This window comes from Oryzias latipes, chromosome 12 (assembly GCF_053564925.1).
Source record: "Oryzias latipes strain Hd-rR chromosome 12, Olatipes_Hd-rR_3.1".
Taxonomy (NCBI): domain Eukaryota; kingdom Metazoa; phylum Chordata; class Actinopteri; order Beloniformes; family Adrianichthyidae; genus Oryzias; species Oryzias latipes.
Window position 1 is genome coordinate 17,419,007 of NC_136248.1, and position 15,047 is coordinate 17,434,053.

At 41.1% G+C, this 15,047-nt stretch overlaps 2 protein-coding genes across 6 annotated transcripts in view; one reads left to right on the top strand and one right to left on the bottom strand.

Annotated features, from left to right (window-relative positions):
- The window catches only part of strbp (spermatid perinuclear RNA binding protein), a 75,964-nt gene extending 72,541 nt beyond the window's left edge, over nucleotides 1-3,423 (top strand). For both annotated transcript variants that reach the window (XM_023961169.2, XM_023961168.2), the window contains exon 19: nucleotides 211-3,423. In XM_023961169.2, the coding sequence (XP_023816937.1) occupies nucleotides 211-305 (95 nt within the window). In that variant the 3' untranslated portion in view covers nucleotides 306-3,423. The remainder of the gene's footprint in view (nucleotides 1-210) is intronic.
- An 8,169-nt stretch (nucleotides 3,424-11,592) lies between these two features.
- Nucleotides 11,593-15,047, bottom strand: part of rabgap1 (RAB GTPase activating protein 1) — a 58,910-nt gene continuing 55,455 nt past the window's right edge. For all 4 annotated transcript variants that reach the window (XM_004074960.5, XM_078955804.1, XM_011481879.4 and 1 more), the window contains 2 exons: nucleotides 14,630-14,830; nucleotides 11,593-13,627 (listed from right to left, as the gene is read on the bottom strand). In XM_004074960.5, coding sequence (XP_004075008.1) covers nucleotides 13,505-13,627; nucleotides 14,630-14,830 — 324 coding nt within the window. In that variant the 3' untranslated portion in view covers nucleotides 11,593-13,504. The remainder of the gene's footprint in view (nucleotides 13,628-14,629; nucleotides 14,831-15,047) is intronic.

The following is a 15,047-nucleotide window of genomic DNA, read 5'->3' on the forward strand; positions in this document are numbered from 1 at the left end:
CTTTTGAAACAGAATCTATGTTATGTATTCTGCATTACCAGTCCAGTTTTCTGAATAAAAGCCCTTATGTGTGGATGTCTAATTGGCGTACCGAAATGGACCGGCGATTCCCGTATGAGTTAGTTTAATGGATTTTCTGAAACAAACCCCCTCAATCTTTGTTGTTCTCTAAAACCTGCATGTCTTTTTCTGTGCTCTGCTTCTCTGCAGGCGGTCTGTTTATTGACAATCCTTTCTACCAGCCACGTACCATCGCTCCTTTCATCATCCATCTGGGTCCGCAGGATCTCTTTTCTGACTTCTGAAGGCAGCCGTCGGGCCAATGCGCTCTTCACTCGGACCCGTTTGCATACGCAGGACACCCGGCTGCACACAGGCCTGTTTTCTCTCTCTGTCCGTCCAAGCGGGGCGCCTTTCTATCCAGACTGTCGGATTCGCTCACAGGTTCAGTTTCGCTTGGATTAGCCCTCCCAGATAAACTTATCTGACCTTCTGACCGGAGCTCAGCTCTGACTTCTCTCCGGCGAGATGACCCTCCTCTGAAGGGAGCAACTTTATAAAAGCAATACTGGGGATTCTACGAGGAACGCTCAGCTGGGATTCTGCAAGAACAGGCTGAGCTTTAGTCTTTCTTATAGCAATACACCTGAACTGGTCTCTTTGAGCTCCTTTACTTGAGAAGATGTGAATGTCCAACAAAGTTTATCTCCAACAGCGCATTGCAATAGTTAGTTATGATTGTATATTCCCTGTATGTGTTGCTACTATATACCTAAATACGGTGTATTTCTATAACGTGTTGACAATAATTATATATGATGATGTACTTTATGTAAATAGCCTATAAAGTATAACTATTGTTGTTACAAATTATTTTAAATGATGAATTGATATGTAACTGTTATATCACAGTATAGCTTTCTTCCAATTTTCTATACACTGAGCAATTGAAGCTAGTTCTAGATGATGCAATATTATCTTTGGTATTCATATTAACCTGTGCTCGTGAATATTAATGCTTCCTTCTTTCCGTCCTCCTTTTCCCTCTTGTCTTTGATGTCCCCTCTGAGCACGCTCTCTGCTTCCCGGGGTTCGTTTTTGGCAGCCCAGAACCAGAGCTCCTCAAAGCCTGGCACGCTCATATCCCATCCCACACACTCTCTCCTGTCACAAAGCACATTTTCTATAAGCTTCACTGCTGGCAGGGAATACTCTTCTTACAAGGTCTGTTTGTTTTGGTGTGTATGATCTGACGTAAGCCCCCCCCCCGTCGTGGTTAACGGACACACAACCATCAGCCGTCATCGCTCCCATCCCGCTTGCCTTATACGCAGTCAAGCTTCTGTGCTTTTCACACACACACACTTCTTATTCTCTTCAGCCGTTTTCTCTGGAAATGGCTTTACTCTACAAACAGCACAATCTATTGGTGGACTGGTTTTAGATACAGAGAACCAGACGGGCCTGATGGAGGTGGAGGGATTCTGCAGGGCCAGACGGCTCTGCGGTTTGATTGATACCTTCAAGCTCGGATTCAAATGCCTTACCTGATTTCAGAAATGATGGCGGTTCTTGCAGGTCTACACTGTTGTGTGAGTTTACCCCAGCCGTAGCACACGCTGAATGTATGTACTGGAAGTAAGCGCTAAACCAATTTGGCCGATTAATGTTCTGATTGCATTAGGCGATATCAGCAGAAGCGAGCAGACAGTTTTTGTTGTTGAGACCCCTGAAAGCTCTCCATCGCTCACATTTCCAGCCTTTTAACAGAGGCGAGATGTCAGTCAGCAGAGGTGCAATCGAAACAGGCCGCGCCTCCAAAGGCTTTGATTCTGCTGGTATTCGACTCGGTCTGAGCACCAGTTTGATCTGTGGAGCTTTGATTCATCCGGAGCGACACCCGAGAAAGAAGCGGCAGACACGTTGAGACTCCGTATTCCTGAAAGCAAACGCCGGTTCGATTTTTGACACTGATGAGCCGATATCAGATGATGAATTGTTGCACCAGACTCTGAGAAGCTGAATTTGATGTGCAAATCTGTTTGAACAGCCTCTACTACATGGTTATTACACCATCTGACATCTTCTGTAGGGAAAGGCGCTCTAGCCGCCACCATTTAATCTGGTAGATATTTGTCCTGGTTTTTACCTGACAGGAAGAAAAACACCAGAATTTCGACTTGTGTGTGTATATATATATATATATAAAAGAAAATCTGCATCCAGGTTTTATTTAGGTTTCCGATGTGCTGCCTGTACCATGGCGTGCAGAGAGCAACATGGTCATTTTGAAGACGCTATGATGGGAATGTGCAGGATGTTCTCTTAATGAGACACAAGTCCTTCATTCTAGAGTTTATTGAACTGAATCATTCCTCTTCAATTCCCCCCAAAATTTAAATATTTGTTGTTCTAAAACGAGAAAGAAAGCAATCCTAACAAAAAAAATGAGGGTCAAACCTTTGCATAGACGATTATAAAAGGTTATATCTGTAGTTTTCTTTGAGCTAAAAGCTAAATTTGAACAGTTCTTAAGTTTAAACTTTACTTGTCCCCTAAAAGAATACAGCAACCAAAGACATGCAGCATACTTTTGGCATCTCTTCTTAAAAAAAGAAAGAAAATATCTCATTTAAGTTATGAGATTTGTTCCTTGGTTCTTCAAAAAATAGTTTCAAAGGCCTCGGTAAAACCCCAATGGTTTGTCTTTAGTCCATGTGGATGAGAATAATCTTAGGTTGTGTCAGAATTCTTTCACTACTATACTTTGTGCACTATTGGGGGCATTTTATTTGGCTCTCCAAATCCTAGAAATTTCCCAGAATCCTCTATGAAATCCAGTGTGCATAGATGCTCTCTAAATTGGAAAATATAGACCACAATGCATTGCGTCTGAACGATTTTTCATGTGGAAAGAAATGTCTTTTAAGAGTTTTTTAATTAACCATCAACGTTTTGCTCATCAGAACACAGTGGATTTATAAATAAGTCTTGTTTTTAGTTATTAGGGTTTTTACTTTGGAAATCCGTGACGTCATATTTGAAAAAGTAGTGAGTAGTGTCCGAATTGCTTTTATAATCCAGGGCACTTGATCGTTTTGTAGTAGTTAGGAATTAGGGAGGGGATTCGGACGTACCCGGAGTCTCAATATTTGTGAAAATTCCCTTCGCATTTAGAGGCATAGAGGATGTTGGGGTCAACTGGAGAGATGGCTTACTTTTACCTCCTAACCAACAAGAAAGCGTGAAAACAGTCTCCGAAACGCCATGCGAGGCGTGAAGGACCCGGACAGAAGGGCCTGTGATTTTCCCAGTTCTCACTCTGCCTCCACAGTTTTCCAAACACTGCCTCATAGCTTGTGTGCAACAAAAACGCCACCTCTAGATCAACAAAGCACAAAAAAACAAAAAAAAAGAACACAAGCGATACACTCACACACTGTACTCAGGGCCACCTGACACACACACACACACACACTTAAACACAAGTGAGCACATGTCAAACAACATGTTTATATGTCCATGTTTGACATCAAGGCACAGTCTTTGCTGCATGACTCGTACATTTGTGAGTGGTGTTTGGACGGAAGGATTTGAGCCATGAATTGAGGGGAACGCCACTCCACCCACGTCATTTTCCCAGCGCTTCACGAGGGGCCGCCTGTAGCATTAAAAAAAAAAAAAAAAAAAAAGGGAGCAGTGCTGTCATCGAAATCCTTCGATCCCGTCATGTGTCGAGTATAGTTGAAAGAGTTTGAGTGACTTAAAGGTCAGAAAGAGAAGTGGGCTGTTTTTTCTCATCTGCAGGGAGGGATTTATTCAGACACCAAAGACTAAGTTTCACACGTGTGATCAAATCTGCAACCTCAGAGGTGAATGGAGGACAGCATCTGATGACCCCAAGGTTTGCTTTTGTGCAAGCTAATGCAGAATCTGAAGGAAAGCTGCACCCGCCCCCCTGCTCATATTTAGGGTTTAGGTCACTAAATTAGTCCAGAAGCAGCTGGAGAATAGCTGGAGAACCAGCCAGGAGCTTCATCAGCGAGTGGACCTGAGGTCTGCAGGGCAGCGGCAGAAATAGATCGCGGCTCACGTTTCAACTGAGGTAGCAAAAGTTAACAAGACTCAACTGCTGAACGCATGGCTTTCTCTGCATGCGTGTGCATCTGTGACGGGGAGGGGGGGGGGAGGGGGTCAGCATCCATTTGCACACACATACACATAATGCTGCAGTTGCACTGAGCATGAAGTTGCATAGTTCTTGGTCATGGTGCACTGATTGTTGAAGCCCTCCTGATAACTGATCAAAAGCATTTTGGTTGGGAATGTACACTGTTGCTATAGTGATTGTTGATTAGAATGTATTTACTCATAGAGTAAACGTGCTTTTTTTGTAGAGAAGCATATAGACGAAAATATATATGGTTAAATACATATATATCTATATACACTATATATCTTTTGAGCTGCCTGTCTGTGTGAGGATTATTTTGGGTGCATTTACATTGTTAATATGAATTTCCTTTTTTTTTTCTTTTTTCAAAGAAAATGTCATTGTTTTGACAAAAGTAGCTGCTTTTATGTGTTTTGCTTTTTCTGTAAATACAGGTTTTTTTTTATTTCGACTAAAGAGAATTTAAAAGATACAGTTTTAAGATGCTGCCTATTTATGACATTTACGACGTGAAATCTGTTTACAGAAGCTGCATTCATTATTAAAGTTGGGAAATGTGTTCGGCCGAGGCCGCTTCAAGAGGAACCATGAAGGCTGTTTTTTCCAGCGGCTTCCATTATTGTTTGATTCCAACCACATTCACGGCGGTGACGGCCTGCGGCGGTCACTGTTCCCGTCCTGACGAATGCCTGGTGAGCAGAAAATAAAACGGAGAAAGTGCAGAGTCTCAGTCGGTACTTGGATAATCAAAGTATTTATGCTGAAAAATGAGTGTACTGCATCATTAAAGCAATGTCTTCAAAACAGATTTTTCTTCAACCTAAACATGTTTGCAGTCGACTCTCACTGAGCCAACATCAAATCTAATATATCTAATTTTTACATTCAGACCATGACTCAATGTGTGTATATTCTTTCAAAACACTAAATAATTTGTCAAACTTAAAATAATGACATACAATTCAAGAATTTAAAAGTCCCCTTTTTTCTATTAGCATATTTTATTTGATACAGATTGTTGATTCCTTAGATATTAGTGACTTAAACACACAATCAATAACTTAACTTAGAAACACAAATGGGAATGCTCATCAATAATTATTGAGAATACATTTATATCACTTAAGTTATGACATTAGTAAATTCTGAGGCTTTTAAAAAAATGAAGTGATTTAAACACATTTTTCTAATCCTGAACTAGTTATTGGGATTCATAAACGGAGAAAGAGAAACAATTACATCAAAAAGTGACTTTTTTGTGTATGTTTTAAAAGTGAAAATTTGAAAACGTTTTATTTATAGCATCTTTAACATGGAACTGTGTGGGAGTACTGTTAAAGTCCCACTCCAATCATTGATCTGCTTTAAAAGCGTCCAAAGAGTCTTTTAATTATGATTTTTTTTTTTCTTAGTGTTAGTGCAGAGTAGCATTTCATTAGAAGAGTTGTGGGCGGGACTGTTGCCATGCAGAAAGACTTCCCATCATGCCCATCATGTTTACTAAAGTGGTTGGAAAAGCTGAAAACACTGAACGGATTTTGCATTTTATTAATTTTAGATTAACTGTTTTTAACATTTTTACATACGTTGAGATCCGTGTTTGTGGACTTTTTGCACAGTGAACGCACTGAAGCCTCGTCAAATACAAAATTTGCATCTGAGCTATAGAAAATAAAGATTTAGCAGTAGTCTATTATCCTGGAGTTCACGTATCTCCTGAAAGCAGCCTCATCTAGCAAAAGATGGAACTAAAAACCCTGCAGCCAGAAAACATGGAGCTGTGATCATTTCAGTGAAAACAGCTCTAATGGATACAAAAAAACAAAAATCAACATTTATTTTAAACAATTTTTTTTCTTTTATATGAATCAATGGTGTTCATTCTACCAGAATCTGGAACGTCTAGATGCAGATGTCGAATTCTAGAAGATTCAGCAAAATTCATTACTTGAAATCCAAGATTTTAATTCCAAAAACACTTTTTTTTTCTTCTTTTTAGTTGAACCTTCCAAAAATTTTAAAGGGAAAAGAACCTTCAGAGAAACAGCCTTTTCACGTGATGTAATGGGTTCTAAAGGATATTCCTAACCTCTCATCAAAGATGTTTTATCTGTAAGAAGCCAAACAGCAGCTTCTGTGTCTGGTTGATGATCAGGGGAATTCTTCGCAAAAGGAAGTCATCTGTTTTATTTACACACTAGATGACAATTCAGTGTCCTGCAATAAGAAAGAACACACAAAAAGTACATGAAATGAAAAAGTAAGAAATGCAGCATTTAAGCTAAAACATTTTAACATAGAAAATGTTTTGAAGTCATCAGGAAGCAGCTTCGTGCTTTTGGATTCTAGATTCTGCCTCCTGCAGATAATCATAACCCAAAATGACTTTGTGACCCAAATGCAGATTTTAAAGAGTATTTATTGATTGAAAAACTATGGATCTTTTCTACCATTGATCTGTTAGCCACTACTTGAAAGCTGGAGTTATTTGATCAGTTCGCCTCCTTCTGAAGTGTCCTTTGGCAAGACACTATTGCTACTGCTGGTCTGGCTGGTGGAAGTGTGACAGTGAAGCGCTTTGGGCCCTTAATGCATGTAGAAAAGCTCTACGAGTAGACACCATTTATATTAACGGATCAAGTGGGACTTAATAATTGGAGTTTACTCCACCCACAGAGTTCCAAAAACAGGAAGTGGACATGCAAAGTTTGGTTTGAAGCTCTGTCGGGTCCATCCACCTCCCAGTCACAAAGACTCGCCCCTGAATCGCACAAACTTGAGCTGTAATTGAATCAAAGCAGACAATTTCTATGTAAATTACAGCATCAACCACAGCTGTCATGAGTTGGAAACAAAAGGAACATTAATTATTATGTTTGTTTAAGGCTACGTTCACACTCCCTTCCTGCTACGCGCGTTCAACCGGCCAATAACCGTTCACGCGTTGCTAAGCTAATTATTTTTGACTGTTTGACTGCCACTTAACCCTTGTGCTATCTTAGATAGAGATAAAAGAAACTGCAAAGTAATTGAAGAAATTACTATCCTTCAGCTTATTAAACTCTTGTGTTATCTTGTGGGGTCCAGATGACCCCACCCTTACATTGACGTGTTCTCCCTACCATGACAAAGGTGGATAAAGGTGGAAAGATTTCACAGGATTGAGGTTCACAAATCATTGAAGAAAAAAGGTTTCAACACACTGTCTTGTGGGTCTAGATGACCCAACTCCCAATGTTAAAGTGCCTAGGATAGCACAAGGGTTACATGAGGTTGAACTTTGACCAATCAGGGTCAAAGACCCTACGTCTTGTCTGGTGAATCCAGATAACCCAGACACGCTCCTCACTGTGTTTGGTGAACCCAGACACGGCGAGGAGCCCGTGTCATGCCTTGATTTGTTTTTCCATTCAAGACATGATGGTGATCCATAGCCAATGAATTGAACTGTTGCTGTTTTGTGCCCAAATTGCGAGATTTTGCTCCGCTTTGACATTTCACGCCAAGCCTCCAACAGGTGTAGGCGGCAGACATGCACTAGTAAACAGTATATTAAAAAAAAGCAAAAAGAAGAAGAAGCCTCTCCCTGCTTGTCCAGCATGAACACCATGAGCTAAACACGCTGATGTGAACATAGCTTTAGAGTTTCAGCACACTGTGGATTAAACATACCGGCAGTGTGTAATCATTAAACCAGATCTGCTGACGGTTTAGCCTCCGCTGAGTATCTAGTGACGCCTTCAGCATGTAACCCCATCAGTACACTGCCTCCACCACCTGCCAGAGCTCACAGACTTTACTTACACCACCCAGATACCCTCATTCATCCACAAAAACCCACTATGTTCCTAGGATTATCTCCATTATCATGTCAGATCAAGTTACTGAGATAAGGACGCTGATGCGTTTAGGGGGTGGGGAAGACAACTGGAAAGTTTTCTGAGAAGCTTCAGCTGAAAGAAGAACCCAGGTTTTAAACTTTAACTTTAGCAGAAGACACTTCTCCTGCCAAAGGTGAGGGTTTCCTTAAAAAAACCCACTTCCGCTCCAAAGTGACCTCAATTTAGCAAAAACATAAACCTTTTTTTTTTAATAGCTTGAAATGAATCCAGGCATCACGGGGGTTAAATGGTACCAAAGAACAGAGAAGCCATCTTCCCAGACAGCGGTTAGTAGTGAAGGGCAAATATCAGATCACATGGAGATGGCAGAACTGACCTGAGCATCTTCTCTTATCGTGTTACGTTCACTAATCTCACCATTACGTCCAAAAAATCTTGGAAACTAATCAGCCACAGTATCCCAGCGAGTGTGTGTGTGTGTGTTTGACGCAGAGCTAAAAGTGTCTGCTGACCCGGTTTTGGGACGGTACCGTGTTTCATATGGAAACAGGAAACTGAGGTGGACATAAATCAGATGCATCTCAAATCTAAAAAACAACAAACACACACCTTGGTGAGTGGAGTATGCAGATCTGCAACCGTCTGGTGTTTGTGTTTCTCGTGTGCCGTTAGAATAATGTAGCTGCGTGTTTTCTTTCATTAAAGCAGAGTTATGTGGTTGTAAAATGCACCATGTCAACCAGTACAGCTTTATATAAAGTTATTTAGGGGTGGCATGCTGGCGGTGGAGCAGCTCTTCTTGGCTCGAGCGTGACTTCAAGTTAAACTTATCAAAGTCGACGAAATGTGACTTCAACAGGTGGAGATCAGAGGTCACGTGACCCCCTGGGATCAGGAGGTTGCCCCACAGTCGACGCACAACTCTGAACCCAGGACCTGATCCATCAGCACTCCACCTTTGCGTTTTAGGTTGTTGCTGCCTGCCAGGGGTATTTATAGCTCCCTGAGGCAGGACAGAAAGAGGAGGGGGTGACGGTTGCATAATGCTGACGCTTGTTACCTTCAGCTGCTGCAGGTACCGGCTCTCCAGCTCATCAGGCCCCGCTGCTCTGCGGTCTGCAGCCGCAGCAATCAGATGCATAACTAAGATCCCTGCGGCTGTCATCACCAGGGGGGGTGATAATTTTTGAGTTATAAACACTCCACATGATAGATGGGGGGACCTCCAGCGCTCTCCACCTTTCTATACGCAGTGGACAAGGCGGAAAATAGCTCATCCCTGACACTGATAACAACGCAGCCATATGTTAGGAGGCATGTTCACTGAGGGAGAAGATGAGGGATAAAAATGGAGCAAGATTTCCATCCAGCTCCACAGAAATACGGGCTGCTTGCACCAAAAAAACAAAAAACAAAAAAAAAACATAATTAGCCGGATGAGGCAGGTTCATTTTCATGTTTGGAGTCGCAGAGAAGCTGTTCCAAAGAGGCGACGCGCAGAAATGTCATCACAATGGGAGGCTTTCATCTTGTTCTCTCCGCTTCAGTACACGACAATGGCAAAGAAAGGAAGTTTTTCTTTCTTTCTTTGAGATACAGACACATCATTAGAACATTTCTGTAAACAGTGTACACAAGACAGGAGGCGTCAAGCTGATAAATAAAAACAAGGAACAACGAGATTTTCTTTTCTATCAAGTCACAGAGGGATAAAACTAAAGAAATGCATTTGTGCGGCTAAAATGGCAGTTAACCCCAAAATGTGTTTGTGTAATGTAATATGATTTAACCCTTGTGCTATCCTAGGCACTTTAACGTTGGGAGTTGGGTCATCTAGACCCACTAGACAGTGCTCTGAACCTTTTTTCTTCAATGATTTGTGATCTTCACTGGTGTCCATGGATTACATGAAATCTGTCCACCTTTGTCATGGTAGGAAGAACACGTCAATGTAAGGGTGGGGTCATAGGATAGCACAAGGGTTAAAGTTCAGAAAATGGAACTCCTGTTGGGTCATGAATCATTGTCGACATCTAGGAAAATTGGGAACATTCTCAAGGCTGCAGGGAAACTACTAATGTGACGGATGGATTGTTGCAGATTTGTATCCCTGCACTAATGATGGTCCAGTGTTCTTTAAGATCAGTAAAATGATCAGCTTTGTAGTTTAGAGTCTGAGCTGTCGCAGAGACCCTCGTTACAGAGCTTCTCCTCCGCAGAAATGCAGAGCGGCTGCAGCTTATACTGGGGAGCGTTTCATCCTCATCATCATCATCAGCCCGGGTGGGACTGTCCTTCAGTGCTTTTCTGTCTTACCTGTCCGTCACAAACCAGCTGCTGAAGACGGTCCTCTGCAGACGCTGCATTTCACATTTTGGAACCATTTACACTACAATCATTTTTTTCTTTCTAACAGTACTCTGTAACTGCTTTTAATTTGCAGTCTTTTATTTTATTTCTTTTAGGATTTCAAAATAGGCACCCCATGGTGGGGTAGTGGTTGGCACTCTTATCACTCAATGGTTCGAATCCCAACTGGGTTCTTTCTGTGTGGATTTTGCATGTTTTCCTCCAGCATGTCTGGGTAGAATACAGTTTATTTCAATGATCAATTAAAACACGAATTACCAAACACCTGATGAGACTTCATGAGGGCATTTTAGGCACTATAAGAGGATGAAACGCTGAGCTAAAGATTGACTTTTGTAGATTTTTAACAATTACTTGATGAATTGATTTCCTTGATTCCTCCAATCCAACCAGATTGATCCATCTGAAGGAAGGTTGGTAAACGAATCGACATATGCATCATAAATTAGTTTCAAAATGAAACGGTACTGATTATCAATCATATCAGCAACCACAAATTATGACATGAATCGTATTGTTGTTAAAATGAATCTCTTCACCCCTAGTTTTTTGTAAGACAGACTACATTTCAGAAAATTTGAATGCGCTAAAAATTGTCAGGAATTTGTCCACTTTTAGAACAATCTCCTCTTACAGTTTTGTGATTGTCCCTGTGGTTTTTGTTTCCTGACTGGTCTCATTATTGAGATGCTGCTTTTACGCATCCATGCTTTCCTCTCCAGGCTTCACGTTTAGATCCTCAAACAGGACATCCATCTTTTCCTCTAATGTAAACATTCAGAAATGAAGTTTATGTCAGATTCCAACCTTTATGCTTGTTAGCATCTTGACAGGATGTCATCAGAAAATTTTTTTTTCTCCTGACAGGCCTTAGACTATCAAGTTGGGCCATCATCTTTATAATCATAAACATAATATTATAGACAAAAATGTGATTTTAAACCAGCCTGGAAGGACGTTTATTTCCGTTCAACATGAGACTGACTTGTTTGTCAAGCCCCCTAGTGGTCACCTGATGAACTGCATTTGGCTCTTCGGTAGAAAAACCAAAGGATTAGTGTCGGTGTAGCCATGGATAAAAACAACATTAAGTATAATTCAAGAATATCTGATCCATCAATCAGAAATCTGGGTAGAGATTTCAATAAAGAGGGAAAAAAATGTATAATTTCTTTTACAAGTCAAAATAAAAATCTGATCCAAACCTTTTGAAATGTTCTATTTTTTTTTTTAATATGAGGCAAAAAAAGAGCGTTGATACTTTTTATATTAAAATCCTTAAGTATACACAATGGAGTCTATTCTATCACAATATCCACACTGTGCTAGTGTTTATGCTCTTGGATGAGAAAGCTACGTTTTGGCATTTAAATAACCAAACATCAGTGCCAATGAAAAGCCTGGAGCAAACAAAAACAAACAAATTTAGACATTAAAAACAAAAAAAAGCATTGTGGATTGAACTGGAGCACGGCAGCAGCTAGGAGAGAAAAGGTAGGCAACATGAGTTACAGTTACATAGTAGAAAAACCAACAACAAAAATTCAATATTTAGCTTTTGACGTTTATTTACAGCCCAGTGCTTTTGGAGCGGTTCTCCTCCGATGGGTCAGAACGCACGCTTTCAAGTTAAGATGCAATTTAGAAGAACGCTTGATCTTCGGCTGGAGAAGAAAAACAAAAAAAAGTGCTTTTTTTTCCCTGTTTCTGATACAGTGAAGCAAAAACGTGATTATTCCCGCTCACAGACACAAGCGGTTCAAGGAACAGCCGCTTTCTTTCCTGCCTTACATTCCAGAGGGGGCGGAGCCACTTCCATTTTTTAAAGCGTTTAAGAAGTGTCTTTAAGGGATTTTTCTGAGCTCAATTTGATGACTTTATCGTTTTGCTTTGTTTTTCCTAATAAAGAACTTGGGTTTCAGGTGAAGAACGGCCTGCTGGAGCATCATGATGACCACAGAGTTCAAATACATGACAGCTGGTTTCTGACATCAATCCTTTACACCACCTTGCTGCAACTTGTGGCCATTTGTGAACATCTAAATCTGGGAAACCTTCTGTACTTCAAGGTAACGTCATAAATCAATGGCCGTGATGACAGCCGCCATCAGAGGTCCAAACTGCAGGTAAAGGCGGTAAATATGCTTTTCAAGATTGATAACGGCTCTTCCACAGGCTTCACTTTAGTGTTCTCACACAACTTTATTTTAGAACAAAAGCAGAAGTTTGGCTGCTTTTAAGCGTGTTTGTGCTAAAAAAAAAGTCAAACTAACCTCCAGAAATCTCTGATTTCCCCTCATGTGAGAACATTTATGGTTAGCGTGACGGCGTCCAAATGTACAGAATTCACATCCTCCTCCGTCTTCATCGACCTTCATCTTCAGGCTTCGTCAGCACACTCGTCTTTAGCATAACTTATGAACACATTAGAAACATTAGGGGACATGCATGCACACACTCGTACACTTAGTGCTTTTTCCTTCCATGAGAGTTTCCCAAACACCAGAAAGACAAAAATCCATTCAGTCAGTCTCACAACCCGAGCACAATACACAACAATAAGCAGCCACACACATATACTCTCTTTACATCAGCAACTTTGTGAAAAAGCATTAAAAAAAAAAAAAAAAGGTGAAAAGCTTTGTTTCCAAAAGGCGACTATCAGCTGTCGTACCTAAAAACCAAACCAAAGACAGAAGGGGTTTTTGATTTGTGCCAGTAGTTTGGGGAAGGCGCCGTCAGACGGTTAAGTGTTTTCTTCCGGCAGCTTCCTCTGCATCAGCAGTACACCAACAGAATCTCCTCCTTTAGCAGTGCTTCTCCTGTGCGTACGGACGTACATCGTCTCAGTGGGAAACCCAGTTTTTGGTTTGACTCCCTTTGTCGTCGGTGCTCCCAGGTGGTGGGGGGGTTTTTTGGGGGGCGTTGTAGAAAAGATTTGGAATGGGACAGTTAGGACGACTCTTGTTCAACACAGGAACAAAAAACAGTTTTTTGCTGAAAAAGAAGAGGAGCCCCTCAGGTTTAACGGTTAATGCTTCAGGTTACGTTAGTGGCCCACAAAGTGGGGGGGGGGGAGAGGGAGCTCCAAATGGGTGGTTACAAGTAGGTGAGCGGGTTAGGCGGTGTCTTTGCCCTGGGTCCCGGTGACGGTCTTGATGGAGCTGAGCGTTCGGTTGAACCAGGTCTTCTTGGCGGCCTGCACCTCATTCAGAGCCAAACCCAGATGGTGCTCCAGGTCCTGATGGAGCACAGGAGAAGCAAAAGGTGGAGATTTGAGCCTTTTTGGTTTGGTGTCAGTCTCAGTTGAAAGGTTTTTATTCATTCTGGAGATCGGTTTGCTGCTGAGCTTCCTGACTCCAAACAAACTACATTTTCAAAAATAAAAATAATAATTATTTAAACGATACAAAGGATCTTTTTCTTTTTTAAAGATCATCCCAGGACTTACTATAATCACATTTTTTTTGCAAAAAATGGATATGCTAAAGAAAAACCACACCGGAATCTGGCAAAAAGGAAAACCTTCAGGATGTTTAAATATACTGAAACCTCTGTGACTGCGGCTCCATGCGGCTCTAACCTCTAAGACTGAAAAAAATGAAAATTCTTTGAAAAACAATCAGTTAGTTATTTGACACAGGATCTATTTTATCTCGAAAGGAACTTATTTGTGCTTCTGTCTAAAAAGGTAAATAAATTCAAATTGTATACAGAAGCAATTTAAAAAACACATTAAAGAAAAATATATATATAATTCGATTATTGTAAATATTTAAAAGCAACATTTTGTAGAGAAAACGCTTAGTGGGCACAAAAATAACAAAAGTGCGTTTGGGTGTTTGGGCTCTTTGGGTTTGGGTCAGCGGAAAAGACCGGACCATTTCTACCTTTAAACTGCCGGCAGAAAAGACAAAAAGGCCAAGAAAAAAGGTTCTTTAGGAACCGAACACAGAAACAATACAGCGTTCATTTGAAGCTGATTGAGTTTTGGATTGGTTTTCTAAACGTTGACCCTCTTTTTGGTTGCCAATTAAAAATATGGATATATATTTTTTCTAAATATAATCTCTTATACCCTGAAGCTAATATAAAGACCCTGTACTTCAATGTTTAATCTGAACAATTAAAGAAGTACCAAAACTCCAACCTGGACTAAATGAAGTATCTGGAACCGTTTGCTCTGCTGCAGGCAGAAGCCCCTCAGCTGTTCCATCACCTTGAATTTGCAGAGTGGCTGTACCTGGATTTTGCACTCCGCCTCCACCAGCTGCAGTTTGGTCTGCGCCAGCTCCAGCTCCATCTCCCTGAGCTGGTTCTTCAGGCTCTCCTTCTCCTCGTCCGTCTCCTCTGTTCCCCCGGCGGGCGCCGTGGTCACGGTGGCCCGCACGCGCCCCTCCTTGTTGAAGAGGCTGCTGCACTTCTCACAGCCTTCGACTTTGGACTACAGGAACATTCGGAGGGAAAAACAGAAGGAGGTCGTTCAGATCTTCACGTGAAGACGTTTGGTGTAGCAAACGATAGTGTTTTCTGCTCCATTTATGACCAAATCTGAACATTTTTATTCTTTTTTGGAGCAACAAGAACAGGACGTAAAACACAGCACAATAAATGAAATAAAATCAAATTATTGTGCCAATAATCGATTATTCGAGGAAGGA